The sequence below is a fragment of the Acanthochromis polyacanthus genome, chromosome 20, assembly GCF_021347895.1.
Source record: "Acanthochromis polyacanthus isolate Apoly-LR-REF ecotype Palm Island chromosome 20, KAUST_Apoly_ChrSc, whole genome shotgun sequence".
In the NCBI taxonomy this organism is placed as follows: domain Eukaryota; kingdom Metazoa; phylum Chordata; class Actinopteri; family Pomacentridae; genus Acanthochromis; species Acanthochromis polyacanthus.
Window position 1 is genome coordinate 10,613,496 of NC_067132.1, and position 17,109 is coordinate 10,630,604.

The following is a 17,109-nucleotide window of genomic DNA, read 5'->3' on the forward strand; positions in this document are numbered from 1 at the left end:
ATATAGAAATATGTAGAATCCCACATTGAAGAGCATCCAGTCTGCTGATGTGCCCTAAAGCAGCAATCCCTGCCTGGGCTGACCTCTGACCCCCCATGTGGAGAGGTTGGAAAAGAACACAGTTCCCCTGCAGTGTCAGAAAAGTGCAGAAAAAGTGCCAGGGATGAGACAAAACGTTGATATTTTTTGTTCAAAAAAGCAGCGGGTGAAGAAGGGGTGTGAGCTGGTGGGTGTCGCTGCTGATGTCACACCTCCCAGACAGCCAGGATTGGACCCTAATTAGAAAGCTCGGCAGCAAATAGATAGGCGTCCTGCATGATTGAATTCAAAGTGGCTGATGCCAAAATTTCTGCAGAGGCGCGGAAGAGAGAGGGGGGAAAAAAGCTCGCCAGAGAGGAGCGCAAGCAGACAGAGCCGCTGAGAGCTGCCACGCTGCGCTGCGAACAGTCTGTCCGTGAGCTGGAGGAGAGCTGGAGTTTCTGAGGTGATACAGGAACAGCAAGACGCGACCCCCCCTCCTCTCTCCATCCTCCTCTCTCGCTCTCTCTCTCTCTCTGGGTTGGAGGGATAAGAAAAAAAAAATACAGTCCGAGAGTACGTCAAACCCGAGGACGCCGCGTTATCAGAGAGCAACGGAAGCTGACGCGAGACAAGTACAAAGGAGAGTCGAGCCGCCGAGTCCAAGTTTATTCCTGCGCTTCGCTCCAAAACGCCGCTGCGCTGCGCTGATGGCATCCGTACTTGGGAACAGCAGCCGCGCGTCGGGGGCTCAGAGCGGCCAGGTCAAATGCAAGCTGAAGCGGAGGAGGAGGAGGCGATCGAAGAGAAAAGGTAAAAAGAAAAAAAAAGAAAGCGAAAACTAACTTTACATGACTTGTTTTCCCTCAGTGTGAAAGCAGAGGTCGTGCGCACCTTGGCGGGGCATCGGAGCGCACGGCAGCCCGCTCGACCCTGCGCTGCTTCAGCCTCCGAGCTGCTCCATCCCCGCTCTCTGCGCTCCGGCGGCGGTTTTTTTTTTTTTTTTATTGGCTTGTGCGTTTAGAAATGTTGAAACAAATGAAACTCACGATTACCTCCGTGTTGGATGGACGTAAATTTAACAGCAGCTGCGGCGGCGGCTTTAAATGACGCATCGTCTTTTCTCCTGCAAAGTTTAGTTGCTGCTGCGTTTATTTCCCTCACAAAGACTTCATTGTGCCAAACATTCACCGGGAGAAGGGCGAAATTCAACTATTAAACCGCTTTAATAGAGGTTTGAAGGTGCTTTTAATAAGAAGGAGGCTTTATTTGACAAGCTCAATTTTAAAAAGAGATTCTGTTTAACTTCCTTTTATAATTTAAATAACTCCATTTTTATTATTGGCTTAAATATCTCAATGCACAGCTGCACTGTAATAAAGCAGCAGGCAAAGGAAGTAAACATCTCTACATTTAAATGCACAGTGCTAAACATGGTGAAACACAGCAGTGATAATTCTCTTTTTCTGTTGCCTCATAGAAAATGTTTTTAGCTCATTAGAGGCTTGAACTCTGCTGCTCTGCTGCTATACTGAACACTGAAGCATCTCAAGTTTGACTTGTGGGCCTGCAACAGGAAGACAAAGGAGCACAAAAATACCATTAGTTGTTTTATGCCTCAGAATAATATTTTCATTTTATGTCACTATTTTTACTTTTGTCCTTTTTTAAAAAAATTCCTCTCTTTGAGCCTGCTGTAAGGATTCGCTAATGAAGAAGTGAGTGTATTAACAAACTCAGACATACTGTAACATAATCAATTAGATCTGTAATGAAAATAGAAAAGCATGCAGATTTTCAGTGACTGTAACATAATAACCGTGGCTTTTCCCCCTACCACTGAGCGTCTGTGTGCAGCCGTACTGTAATGGATGCTGACGGGGTTCATGGTAAACATATCCCATGTGTGGTTTTAAGCCCTGCAGACCCACAGCATTTCTAGCAATGACAAACACACCGTTATGCAGTGTTCGGTACGCCTTTACTTCAGTAATAATAATTTCAAATAATACAATTCACAGCATTCGACTGCTGAAACATTTTGCCACTTCTCTCATTGAGATCTTGTACTCTCTCTGTTTTAAAACGGTCACAGCTGACTACACAGCGTTGTTCACTCTTTAAATTAATCTGTGATTGCTGAGCAGTTTTATTTCATGTTGCACTTCACAGATTAAAATGAGCAAAATGACATTTTGAAAAGATGAAAATAGACGTTATATATCAGGGAAAGCTTTGATTTCTAGAAAAAAAAAAAGAAAAAGCCTAACTGCTGCTAAAGAAATTCTCCTTGATTATTTCCTCAGGTATTTTGGCTAATTATCAGTAAGTTCCCCAAACTGAATCATCAAACGCTTATTTGCTCTGGCACAGGCCACAAACGCGCCTCGATTTTTTTTTCTCCTTGTTTCACATTTTCCACCACCTCCATGGAAGGAGGGGAGAGCTCCATAAAACAGCATTTACCTTTATTTATTTATATGTACAACCGATGATAACATGACTGTTTGTGCTTGAAGATGCTGACGTGCCACCCCATTGCATTGTGGAATATGGATGAACGCTCGGAGCGTGCTGACGAATCCGACTGCAATTGAATGCATAACGAGCTTTCATAAACACTTTGCACTTGTCATCAAACTACAAACAGACAACTGCACCTCATTTCCATAACCTCTTGATTTTTAATAGCCCAAGTAATTGAGACAAGGGAGACAATACATAAAATATAGTGCTGAGGCAAATGTATTTACATAATGGAAACGACAGAATTGGTTCCACAACATTAAGCATTGCATATGAGTATCACACAAACGTGCGCACATTAGCTGACGGGCCTTCGCAGCGTGTTTCCGAGCGGCTAATTTATCAACGCCGCTGATTCATTCTGATAACACGGGACATTAGGGGCCAGTTCAGGGGCCGCTTGTAAATGAACTGTGTCTGTGGGAAGTGCTGATGGCCGCCGACTCGTCCACAGCTGCAGGAGGTGGACTGACTGCAGCTCAAACAAGCAGTCAGGTCTGTTTTCCACGTCTCGTTGTTGTATATCGATATATTTCAAAGCTTCCTAAATAACTTGACCACAAATAACGCAAAGCCAGACCAGGAGTTTTTCTTTTTTTAATCGTCATCATCCTTCATCTCAAATGCCAACTGATCATCATCTCTAGATTTCCACACAATTATTTTTATAGATCTTAAGGCCAAAAAAAAAAAATCACAGAGGGATTATTCATGGCATTTGGGGCTTAATCTCTTAAAAAGGCTGCAGATTATTTGTAGATGGACTCGCTAAAACCTGTGTGTGTATTCAAATGCTTGTAAGCAGATTTCTCCCTTGACTTCCATTAATTTCTTTTCTACCAAACTCCTCATTTTTTTTTGTTGCTCATTTCTAGATGGGCAAAACAAATAACCAAAGAGTGAAGATTACATGTCAGAGATTTATTTGCTCACGTCCTTTTTCTGGCAGCCAGGCCCCGTTTCTGCTCAGGATTCCTAGAAATCACACACCCGTATTGAATCTCTCAGCTGTGTTTTTAGCTGTTTGCCAGCTGCTGCCTCCTCGTATTGTTCAGGTTACAATGCTGCTGTCAGCCCGGTGTTGTGTGGACGCGTGCCTCGTTGTGCGTTTGTTTGCCGTCTCTTAAGTGCAGTGTTTGACCAGTGTCGTCACTCATTCATGGACATACTGTGGCTCAGCCTCTTAATTAATCACAGCCTCGTGATTTGAGGTTATGTCCCTGAAGGGATGTCGGTGCCACAAATAAAATCATGTTCACGAACATCTGGGTGGCTGTAGCACATCCCTTTTTTTTTTTTTTTTTAACTGTCTGCAGAATCATAGCTGTCAATCATCAGTGTGATGCGACCTTACACTGTGCCATATGTACAACATATTCCTTCTCTTTTACCCACAATGTGCTTTTTTTATGAACAAAAATAAGCACGGCAGAGATTTATAGGCCAACATTATTTTTTTACAGCCACACCGATCACCCTGTACTCTCAGTACAGTATATCAGCGTAGCATCAAGAGCGCCGAGGGGGAAATGTGAAAAACACAGAGTGTAACGTAATTTATGTAGCAATTAATGTTTTCGCTCCCGTTCCTGGAGAGGTGGCGGCAGAAGGGGTCGAGGCTGGTGGAAGTTGAGGCAGGACAGAGGACGAGGCGCAGGGCACCGAGGACGAAGGTCTCCTGAGCGTCCACGTTCTGCTGAGGCCAGAGGAGACATTAGCGGGGCGGAGGAGTCGATCGCCATCGAGATCCTCGCTCCCACGCCCCGATGCTCTCTGACTGTGTGACATCTAGCGGAGCAGAGGAGGAAAGAGTGAGCGGAAACTCTGGCTGTACGGTATCATCCACTTCCCCCTTCACATGGGAGGCAGTGATGGAGGCGGTGTTGAGGTGAGGGCAGAGGTCAGGATGGAGAGCAGAGGCTGAGAACACAACCTGCATCGGGAATCCAACAACCCAGGCAGGTGTGTTTGTGCATGCAGGGATTTAGTTTAACACAAAACTGTCACCGCGGGATGAAAACCTTCCATTTCCAACATGGCATGTGTTGTAATGTGTTTAGGATGGATTCAGATAGCTGCGTTTAAGTTCAAATATGAGGAACTGCAGCCTTTAGAAGAGGATAACTACTGTTACAACGTATACACAATATGTAGGAAATCTCTTTTAATTAGTTTCTCTGCCTCACTTTGTCTTCAGAGTTTTTCTTCTTTAGATGTTTTTTTTTTTGCCATTTTCCATTTATTGCATTTTCAGAATTATAAGAAGGTTTGTAGCAAAAGTTTCCAGCTTACCAGGGATGTTGTGGTTCTTTAGTATTTGTTGAAGCTGCACAACTGTGATGCCACTCCAAAAAATCTTTATTGCTTTTGACTGATGATTTGCAGCTTTTTTGTGGACCTCTACTGAATTTACACATCTTGTAGCTTACACATCACTCTAAAATTGGCTTTGAACCTCACGTGATTCAGCGTTTGTTCCTTCTTCATGCGTTGTTTACATCTTGCAGCTACAAGCGAAGTCCTCGGTTTGATTCCAGCTGCATGGACACACGTTGAATGTCATGCCCATTTTTCTCCTGTCATTTCCTGTTTGCCTGTCTGCGATCATCTGTCAAATAAAGCCCCTAAAAATGTGAAATAAAATTGCAGCTGCAAGGTTTTTTTTTAAAACAACTGTAGAATTGCAAAAGAAAACTAAATGCAAATTTCGAACAGAGCTCTCTTTAATATAGAGCACAGTATGCATGTGGTGCTTGTTGTGGGCTGAGTGATGGCACAAATAAAAAGCTAGATGTGAGTAATAAAAGAAGAGAAAAAATAGTCAGGAATATGCTCAATGCCAAATGATTACACTCAAGTTATATTAGTAGAAACAGTCCAAATGTGTACAATCTGTAGTGGAGTGCTGCTGAAGTGTACGAGAAGTGTGAGGAGAGTGTTTCCTGTCTGGCTGATATTTCATTCAGTCTCAAGATTATTTTTAACCAGAATTATTTTCTGTTTCTGGTGCAGATTTAGTCCCTGTAAACATATGCCTGCAGTGGTACAGTATATTCTCTGCATTGGCCTACATGTACAAGCCATTCATAAATAAAGTCACTGCCCAGCAGGACAGAGACAGCCAGAGGACTCAAGTAAATGCGCATCTTGCTGCGTTTTGCAAATTGTCCGTGCCACCAATTGCCTAATGTAGGTTCATTCACAGCGGGGGTGGTTGTGGTTGTGGTTCGCAGTAGTTAGCGGTGCTGGTTTCCATGTTGGGACAGTCCAATGTCATGCAGACTGTGCTCGTGTTGAGGGAGAGGGAATGAGATGTATTTCACAGATGTAAAGCTCTAGTTTTAGCCCCGAAACTCTTCTGTCACATTTGTTTGTGTTTGTGCTGATAACCGCATTAAGAGCTGCGACGGAAACACCGCTGGCATTTATGAGGTTAATGAAGGTCAGTGCCGATGGAAACGGCGCGGCGCTCCTCTGTGTGCGCATGCATGGCTTTGTGAATTTACAGGCACTTCCTGATTAAGGGTAGCGGCGGAGTAGTCGGCGGTTTAGGACACGGCGTCCTCTAACTGACTGAGCATTTAGCCGAGGGAATAAAGGTTATTACTACTGACTGTGGTCTCTTGAGGACAGCTGATAAAATGACCAAGGAAAAGGAATAGCACAACTTTAGCACATTAGCATAATTAGTAATTATCTCGTAATAGTCCCTCTTGGCTTTTTGGAGCTCGGCAGTGAGGAATTGTACTTAAAGTTCAGGCTCAGAAAACAAATTTCATGCCAAAATGTCTCAATAACACACTGCTGCTGGGAGCCGCCTCAGTCAGGTTGTGCAGAAAGTGAATCACAAGTATCAAAAGCACAGATGCAGATTTAAAAAATTCAGAAGGTGACACTTAAGTTAATTAGTCTGTTGTTTGATGACTCCCACAGTTGGAAAGATAAGGGTATTACTCACATTGCAAATAACTTGTTGCACTTGTTGCTATGACGACAAAAACACAGAAGTTTAATTGAGTTAGTCGTGTGTCACGCTCCATCTATCTGTCCACAACAGCTTTCAAAACAGTGACTACTTTATGGGAGACATTTGAGAACTGTTACACGGCTAATGTGTGTGTCGCTGCAATAGGAATGATGCTTCCGAGTGTATCAGATGATGCCTCCCTGTGTTAATTTGTCTGCATGCGTGTGCGAGTGTGTATCAGTGCCGTCTGGGTGTGTGTTTTTCCTGTCGGAGTGTGCAGTGTGCTGGCGTTTGCAGGGAGCTGTCAGTCCTCATAAACAAAGATGTAGCGCGGCAAGTCAGCAGCATTATCGTTTCCTGTCAGTGTTTGTGCGTCTGCAGTCCACTAGACAACGCAACATGAGAGAGCTGCAGAGAGCGGAGCCGCCTCGTAGCAACTGTCAGGCGATTGTGAGGTGGCGTCGGACGCAAGCAGCGAAATCGACTGAGCGCTCTAATGCGACTTTGTATTAAGCACTTAGCGAACGCATCACAACAGTTGGAACGAGCGGAAATCTTTGATGTTTTCGGAGCAACAGGCTTCTGATTTGTTTATCAAGTTGCAGTATTTACGATTGCAGTTATAAACCTTTTGTTTTTGTTTCAAACAGGGCTGCGATTCAGAATTACTTCTATTTGTTGAATAATGTGACAGCAGTTTTCTTTAATAATCCATTAGCTGTTTGGTCTATAAAATGTCAAAAACATGTCCATCACTGTTTCCCAGAGCACAGGATGATGCCTTTAAAGGTATTGTTTTGCCTGCTTAGCTGTCTAGAAACCAAATGATTTAGTTTGCAATATTTAGGGTGAAGAACAAAAGAAAATTCTCACAATTTTGAACCTGGACTCCTCAAATATTTACATATTTATTTTCAGTTACTATTTTCAAGCAGCGTGTGATCTTTTCTTTCCCAGGCATTGAATTGTTTTATGTGTGGTCGTTAATAAGAAAACAGAACAAAATTGGCAATTATCTTGCCACTGTTGATTCGTCCTGTGACCTCTTGTATGGATCCAGACCTCCAGCTTGATACCTGTGTTTGTTCCAGAGATACAGATGTGGTTTCAGAAGTGGAGGGTACATAATGAAGTCAGGGGTTCTTCAATTAAAGCAAATGAAAGTAAATGTTTGTTAAATTGAGATTTGAAAGAGAAACTTGAGAGATAAAGATGTGAAGATAAGCAGTCAAATATGGTGAAGATATATATATATATATTTTAATCTAAAAAGCATACAGGTGAGGTCTATTAAGATTCCCTCTTAGGCATCCAGTCCCCTACACCAAAACAATATTGTTGAGCAAACTATATGTACCCTCAGCGTAAAAGAAAACAAACAATGACTAATCAATAGAATGCTGCTCATTATAAAGCACTTTTTTAATCAAAATTTGTTTTTACCTGGCTGAATTTGGCACCTAAACTTGGTTTACAAAAATGAAATACAAAAAAAATAGTATTTTTAACTGTGATGGGACATGTCCTCCCATCCTCTGATATAATCATGTCCTTGATTTCCTCCAAATGTCACTTAAACCGTCCTCTCCATGCCTGATCTTGCGTCAGCTTCAGACACAGAATGGTCCGGTGTTGACTTCATCAGCGTATTTCACCAAACAAGTCTTGTGATTCCGCACCGGATGTGATTCAGTCACAAAAAAAGGACACTTTTTAGCGTAGCTGTTGGTTCAAGGCAGCTGATTTTTTTCGTTTATTCCTAAAATACATTTAGCATGCTATTAAGAGAAGCTCTCACGTTGAATGTGAAGTCCTGCCAATAGCGTGGAAGCACCCCACACATCATGGTGGCAAAACATTTCTCCAGTTTATGATCCTAATTAGCTCTAACTGTGCCATCATCCCTGAGTCATCATGCCTGGAGAGAGGCCAGATCATTTGACGGTCTGCAGTTTCACACTTTCTTCACCCCTCTCCTCTCTTTCTTTCTCTCTTTATTGTTTTCTTTTTTCATTTCTGACTCTCTCTCTCTCTCTCTCTCTCTCTCTCTCTCTCTCTCTCTCTCTCTCTCTCTCTCTCTCTCTCTCTCTCCCTCTCTCTCTCTTTTCCTGCCTCTCATTTCAGCAGCACCCTGCTATTGTTGTCCTATGTGTGGATTCTCAGCACGCTACCTGCTGCTATGAAAAGGGACATATTTCATAAGCAGGAAAGAGCTAAAGAAGGTGTGAGTTTGGGCACGAAATAAAGCTTCCTGCCGATTCATGAGCTCAGTCCAAAATACAGCGAGTCAGCCATGAGTGCGTTTGAAAATTAAAAATCACAAACAGGTGAACGGCCTTTGTCAGCATCTGATCAGCTGGCCGATGTGCGCTGTTGACTCCGTGTGACTTAAACCTCTGCACTTCTGTCATGCTTGAGTCACACGACAGCACAACTGCCCCGTGTGCTGTGCTGACATAGCAAAGTTAATACTGATACCCCGCCTCATATGGAATAATGAAATTGGATGAAGCAGCTTAACCGCTCGCCGTCCCTTCTCTCGCCATCAGACTGGGTGCCTATTTGAGATAACGTTAATGAAGGGGACTTTAGCCAAGAATAGACACGTCTTATTGCTGGGGGGGGGGGGATGGGCGATGAGGAGGGGTGGGGCGCTAACAGCATTTATTTCCATTAATAAGATGGAGCATTTTACAAGAGAGCCTCTCCTGAGGACCCTCTCCGGAGGTCGGAGAGAATCCTACACCTTTAACAACCTCCAAACGAATTCATTTTTGCAAGTGGGTGCGTGAGCACAAACTGCAGCAGGTCTTTCTCGAAGAAACCTATCTTAACCTTGACGTTACTCCACACAACTTGGTTTGAGGTGGACACTCAGTCACTGTAATCACTCCTGTCCATCTTTTGTAGGTCATTAATATGAATGTGAGCAGCTTGAGAAGACTAGTACACTGCTCCATGTCTTGGACAGCTAGCACGAGTTAGCTTCAAGCTCTTCAGCTTTAGATGTGCCAGTATAGATTCTGTTTTTGCCAAGAATGGACTGGTCAAAATAACAGTGTCAGATCTACTGCTTGAAATTATTGCTAATCTTTCAAACAAGTGCTTTCAGACATCTTTAAACAACAGTAGGATTCCCATTACTTGCTAGAAATGATCAGTTTTGCTGTGTTCAGCTAATTTATCCAGCATTAGCTCCATGAGTTGGTTGCAAATTGTTGTGGTTCTGTGGATCTAATTTTTTTGTATTAGCAGTGTATAAATACATACGCAATGTTGGGCCAAAATACTGAAGCTAAAGCTAAAAGGTCCAGGGCTAAAATCCTGCTGTTTCAATAATAGTCGGAGAAGACTTGGAAACAAAGAAATCATGTTGTTTTTATATTGCAGTGTCAAGCTATGACATGCAAGAGTGTTTCATTGAAATTTAAAGCTACATTAGGACTTTATTGTTTGTATAGAATGTTTCATTTGTAAGGCTTTTTGTACGACAATGCCAATATTTAGATAATGGATGCTATCTTGGATGATGAGTTTTTCTTGTGCTGCTGATTCACAAACCTGTGGAACAAGGCTCCAGACTGTGTTTTGAGAGTGAACGAGTACAGGTTTTACATGGTCTGATTTGTGCGACAGTGGGTAGTGGTTAGCATTGTCGCCTTGCAGCAAGAAGATCCCCGGTTCAAATCCCGGGGTGGGCCTGGGATCTTTCTGTATGGAGTTTGCATGTTCTCCCTGTGCATGTGTGGGTTTTCTCCGGGCACTCCGGCTTCCTCCCACAGTCCAAAAATATGCTGAGGTTAATTGATGACTCTAAATTGCCCGTAGGTGTGATTGTGTGTCTGTATATGTAGCCCTGTGACAGACTGGTGACCTGTCCAGGGTGTCCCCTGCCTTCGCCCGAGTCAGCTGGGATAGACTCCAGCACCCCCCGCGACCCTAGTGAGGATAAAGCGGTGTATAGAGAATGGATGGATGGATGATTTGTGCGAGTGCGTGATGTTGATTAGGCTGTTTTGGTTTAAAGTGTGCTGTGTTCTTAGAAAGCACTACTCAAAGAAAACAGCCACTCATATAAAATCACTTGGTTTCATGTTGGGTAAATCCGACATTACAACACCTGATTTTAGTATTTTCAAAGTCATTTATGAACGTACCGCTGTCTGAGTCAGTATCTGAATGGAGACTAGAGGCTTCTCTGTGCACAGCTGCATAGCTAACTCCTACTGTAGCCTGCATGTGAGGCATTTAGTGAACATTGGTGTGTATATATTGTAGCGTGTGCCCAGTTTATAGGAGTGATTTCAGTCAACCTCTACTAAAAGACTGGTGACAAAATGAATATGTTTTGAAGTTTAAATATTTTGCAAAATATATTGTTGAGTCACTGTCAATTTTTACATTACTGCAAATCTGAGGCATCAGCTCGCAAGATTTATTAATGCTTTACCCAAAAAGTTGGTAACACCAGTGCTGCCAGTGGAAACACAGTCTGGGCTCGTGGAATCCAATAAAAAGCAGGACAGAGCTGCTAATTTTATTCAAAATCGTAATATCTTAGTATCAAGGATGAAACGCTGTACAGGAGGAGTTCTTGTTGTAAACTGTGTTTATTTATTTATTTTTTATATAACCTGTATCCCCACAAATTGAAGTTTTAACCCCACTCTAGGATCTAATGAGCTGATTAGCTGGATATGCTAATTGTTTCTTCTTGAACTCACTACTTCATCAATATTTTCTCCAAATTCGGTTGTTTTTGAAAAGCTAAAAATGAAGACAAACTTTTTAGAAACAGAGTGTCACTCTTGTAAGTTGTGGTCCGTTGTGCCTTTGTCTGTATTTGTAATAAAACACTGATAATGCAGCATATCCCCGATGGATTAAGACATATGATACGTGGTGAGCTTTTGTGGGAAACTATTATCTCTGTCTAGACAAGAGTTTGATGTCATGACCTGTGTTACTATGCATGTATACAGTTTTTTTTTGTTTGTTTTTTTTGCACTGTGATACCTTAATCTCACTTTGTGTGAGGATAAGATGACTATATGTGATGATGGTGGAATCACAGTAAACGGTAAATACACATTAGATGTGTGTGGCTGATGGAACTGCTTAATGGTAGATTAGTGTGTTGATAATGATGAGTGCACACATGTGAGCTTTCTGGCTGCTTCATTATTCTGCTCACATGTGAGCATTAAATAACAGTTTTTCCCCTCTTCACCCTACAGTAAATCCCTCTCTCACCCATCGATTCTAGCAGCCTTTAGGGGCTCCTTCTAGGAGCGACCAACACGCTTATCTGACAAATCCTTTAAAAGGTATTTAGAAAAAATCTTTGCCTGCATTAACTGCGTCTGATGTTGTGCATATCACCACAGAGTTGGCCAGCGATGGTCCAGTTGGAGTTTTATTTACCTCTGGGCTGATCCGTGCGATAGGCGAAGTCCTGTTTTCCAAGTTTCTTAACAGTCACACAGCGTGGTGTTTATTTTTCCTCCTTGCTGCCCTGATTTTGATTTGTACAGCTTGAAGTAGTGGAGCGTAATAGATGTGTTTGCATTTGCCCGAAAAACTGAGAGTTCCAATCACTCATCCATTGCCTTTGATAGCTCAGAGTGTATTTGGCTTCGCCCAGATAAGGCCTGAGTATACATCCAGTCGGATTCAGTTGAATTGTTTGTACACACATGGTGCTTTGGCATGGGTCTGCTTGGATGGGCTTTGGCATGATGGAGAATTTCATCCCCACCCCCTCCTCTACCTCTCTGACAGTGGTGCTTTGGGGCTGGAGCTGTTGGTGAAGGGTGTGCAGGACCCGAGGCTACGAATGTTTTCTTGCGTAAAGGACAAAGAGGGAGGATATCTCGGGGTTGAAAGAGTCCCTGAATTGCTGGCACAGATGGACCTACATCCCCACCATTCCATATTTAGAAACAAGGTATATTGTGTAAGATGCTGCCAGAGATACGCCAGCAAAAAACATCTTTATTGTAGTGTTGGGTGTTGGAAAAATCCTGCTGCACATCAGCTGCTTGAACAGCTTTGCTACACTTTAGCTTGCAGCTGTCTGCCATTCCTCTAAATAATGATGTGGTTGTGTATCTGCTCGAGAGGTAAACAAATACATTATTTGGATAGGAACAGACATGGACAACATGGAACATTTTTGCAGCAAGAGCACACGAGACACTCGGTGAGGTTCATGCTCAGTAACATTTCACCAGATTATTTGTGGAGTGTAGGATAAAGCTTTTGCTGATGTTGTACAAATGTTATTTTTACCTCCTAATCCATTACTGGAGCCTACATGGCACCTTGCATGGCTTGAGGGTAGCAGAGGGACTGAAGTTAAGGAGAGTGTAAATGGTGGAAAAGGAAGGGAGCTGCTCAGATTTTGGCCACATTTGTTATAGGGCTGGGCGATATGGCCAAAAAATAAAATCTCAATTTTTATTTATTTTTTTGTCATCTTGGACGATTATGATTTAATCGATTTTTGTTGTTTCTTTGTGGTCTGTTTGCTATGGCTAGTGCTAGCCATGCCGCACTCCCGTAGCTGCGAGCACTCTTCCCATTCTTTAGGATGCCTCTGCCGGAGGTGCTGAAAGAGGTTAGTTGTGCTGCTACTCTTCGTTTTCACAGTACTTTTGCAAACCTTGCACATGACTGTAGTTTGCTCTGTGTCAGTCTTGTCAAAGCCGAACCACTTCCATAGAATCGATGTAACATGAGGCCCTTTTCTCGCAACCAACTCTTCGTCTGCTGTTCTGTCCGCCATGACGGGGGTGTGAGTATTTTGGCGGAAGGAGATGAGAGGCGGAAATAAACGCCAGTGCACAAGTCGTGAAAAGCAGAAGAATCTGTATTGTTATATCTTTAAGCTCGCCTCGTTTTTACGATTTCGCAAATTTTCAAATCGTCAGGTTTTAAAAAACGTGAATTAATCGAATTAATTCGATTTATCGCCCAGCCCTAATTTGTTATAAAAGACACTTTGAACAAACAATTTTTTTCTTTATCTTTATGAAAATTATGCAGTCCCTGTCTTTTTTGTCCTATTTCAACGTCTTCCTTATTATCTAATCATCATTAACTTTTCAGACAAACATTTCTATTCTTTTCACCTCTCTTTAATACATTCACAACGCTGAGTAATCAAAGAAAAATAGGATTTATATGGTTAAAACATAATGTTAACTTATATGTTTCATTGGAAGATAAACTATGTAACAGTTTTACCACAGAAAATTACACAAGAGCTGTTTCTAGTGTAAAGTCTGCTATTTAATGGCATAATCTGAATACAAATTCAGATGCTCGTGATGTAAATAAATACAGATAGTAGCTTTGAGGTGAATTAATATCTACTTTATAGTATAGTTTTAATCAGTGTGGCTAAAAGACCTGTAGATTCCTTCAGTTTTGTCATGACCCCACCAAAGGGAAACTAATTTGTAGTATTTTGTTTCTCAAGTGCTGCACAGCACGCCTCCAACAGCCAGTTAAATGTGTCATTAAGTTCAGATTAGGGTTCATGCTTTCCACAATACACATAATTTCCTAAATGTCCAGAAACAATAATTGAAATCCAACTAATCATGTGTTGTACTTTGGCATCACACCAGGCTTCTGCCGCTAAAACACCAGCCCCGCTCTGAGCCGAATCAAACTTGTGCTGCAGGAAACTACCGTGTGGCCTGTTGGTTAGCGGCGGAGGGGAAGAACGGCAACTTGGTTTAATGATAATAGCTCTGACGATAGCGGTGATAATCCTCCTGCTATTCCTGCTGACTGCAGAGAGCCTGTGCTTTGTTCTCCGCTCCCCCTATTAGCGTGATGGAGGTTCATTTTAATTTGAATGGACCATCAGTGGGATAAGAGAAGTGCTCGCCGGTGTGTGTGTCCTGACTTGTGTGGAAGAGACATCGAGCACAGAGAGAAATATGTGCACATGAAAGGATACAGGCTCACGTACGAATACCTGCTCTGTGTTTGCTGTCAAACAAAGAGGCAACAATAGCCAAGTGGTCGCAGGTCACTGTGGCGACCTCTCTGGACGGCAGGTGCTATTATCTTCTTGGCATCTGTTCCAGGAGTCTCTCCTCACATTCAGCCACATCTCAGGATTAAAAGATGCAGACAAAGAAGATTTCAAATAAAACAGGAATCCATTGGACACAAGAACGGTGTTATTGCTCTTCACCTGATATTTGTTTCAGGAAGAGGAAAAAGGGCATCAAACAGTGGAACCGTAGCATTTGTTGTACGAGTTGGATAACGGCATTTTGCAATTAATCTGACTTGATTATTTCCTACAAAAATGTAGCTTACAAAACTAAATCCAAATGCCCAACCGATGTCCTCTAATATATTTTTTGTGACCGACATTGAAAACCCAAAGGTATTCAATTTCCAGTGATACAACACAGAGAAAAACAGCATGTTTATGGATCGCTCTAAAATTACGGGACTTTCGGTATCATAGTTGACTTTTTTTGCTGTTTTCAAGCCTAAAATCAACATGGCCGCCTACAACCAAACCCCACATGGCATTTTTACAGAAAGATTCTTCTAAATATTAAATATAAAATTGAGTAAAACTGAAATTGAAAGTTATTTATAAAGATAGCTTAGTAAACCTGTTGACAAGTGATAAATCCACACTGGACTCACAGACTACTTTATAGTAAATAAGTCAGAAAGCCTTGGAGTCTGCCAGTCTTTTCTTCAGGAGGAAATGACATCATGTGGAGCAGGTCATGTGGAATTAACACACTTCCTTCAGACGTGTTTTTTGTAATGGTAACTAATTTGAAAGTGATTTCTCAGACACAGGTGCAGTTTTTTATTTTCAATATAAACCTTGATATATTGCCAAAAAGAAATATCTGTCATGATTACCTCAAATTAATAAAAAGAATGCAATCAAAACATTTTTTGAATAAGCTTATTTTTTATTGTTTAGCTAATTAGAAGGTGATTGTTGTTAAACTGGGACAGTTATTTAGTTGACATTTTAGTTATATCCAGTCATTTTTTTTATTAACAAGTGATTGTTTCCATAATAAATAATTATGGAATTTCTAAAGACAAGATCATAATGAGCATAAAAAACTTTTAGTACTTTAGCACTTTTCTTTTAGTAAAAATGTATGCAAGATATATCCCATGGACTTAAAAAGTCCCTCAATTATATATTGACCCTTATATTAAACAGGTTGGATAGATCGTGAAGTAAAAATGGGGGTGTAACATTCTTGAAGATTTAAGACGTTTATCAGCTGTTTAATGTATTTATTGTATCTTTATGCAAAGGAAATTTTTTACCCTAATGCAAGAAAATATACTGCACATAAAATTAACAGAGAAATTCATTTTGTGTGCACATTTACTGTATTGTAGCATCCTACATGATGACAAATTGAACATATTTGAATATACTTTGTGAAGACAGTTTGACTCGTTCACTAACAGAGAAAATAACTCTAACTGCCTGTGAGTTTGATTTTTACCAAAGTTATTCTGTGTGTACTAGACTGTGCAATATATTTGCAGTCTACCATTTTAGTTATGCCTGCTCCAAGTGTAAAATTGATGCTATACACAGTGCATTGTATTGAGTGAATCCCTTACTTTGCCTGTTAAGTGTGACCCCACTTTGAGAATATGTGACCTGTTTGAAAAGGAGGAGAGCAGCATGCAGCCGGGGGTCAGTCAGGAGGAGGGAGTCAGCTGCAGGCCTGGATGGCAACTGCATGTGGTCTGATCAGTTTCTTCCACCTTATGCTACCAATAAGGTTGTTTACAGGGCTTTTTTTTACTTCATGATGATAGCCTCATTCTGCATAAATGCACTCAACTGCTGTAGGACTGTACTATATATGCTTTGTGCATTCGTATGTGCAGTAAAAGTGTAAGTCAGCAGCCTCACGGAGACAGATTGCTGTTCTTAGTTGACCCTGAGTTTGTACTGGTTCCCTGTGGCACAGTTAGTTTGTACAGTCCAAGCCTGTTGTTGAATTGGCAGACAGTATAAACAAGGCTCAGCCCTGGCTCTCTCTGTGTGGGTAGTTTGTCATAGCCGTGACTTCAGGGCTATCTAAATAGCAGCAAGCGGCCGCGTTCATCATCACATTCATCCTGAGCAGGGTGAGAGATGGATGCCCTACACGTCCACCAGGTCATGAGTTATCACTCACCAGGGACTGCTGGTTCATACAAAGGTCAAAGGACTATTTGTCTTCAGGCAACTATGTCTTTGTGGTGCATGCACACACACACGCTCCCACTCACAACCACAATCACTTACCTGAGGACTCCACTTCTGGCATGCATTTATTACTTGACTTTATTTTTCATACTGCTATCTTGTATTCTCTGTGTTCTAGTGCACATCCTGCTGTTGTCTGATCAGTTACTAACTTATGGTTAATAAAATGGATGCATTTAAAGTAGGGCTGGGACTTTAGTGCTTTAATTTCAATTATTTAATTTCAGAAAAAATAATGCATTGAAAAGATAGCACATATTTTTCATCTTCCCTAATTTCTGGCACACAGGTAACACTGATGCACACTGCAGCCCAGTAG

The 17,109-nt window shown here is 41.7% G+C and overlaps 1 protein-coding gene across 1 annotated transcript in view; it reads left to right on the forward strand.

The window, feature by feature from the left end:
• The first annotated feature begins 253 nt into the window (after window positions 1-253).
• adarb2 (adenosine deaminase RNA specific B2 (inactive)) overlaps window positions 254-17,109 on the forward strand; it is a 270,798-nt gene continuing 253,942 nt past the window's right edge. The window contains exon 1 of the mRNA XM_051940312.1: window positions 254-831. Within this exon, the coding sequence (XP_051796272.1) occupies window positions 729-831 (103 nt within the window). The 5' untranslated portion in view covers window positions 254-728. The remainder of the gene's footprint in view (window positions 832-17,109) is intronic.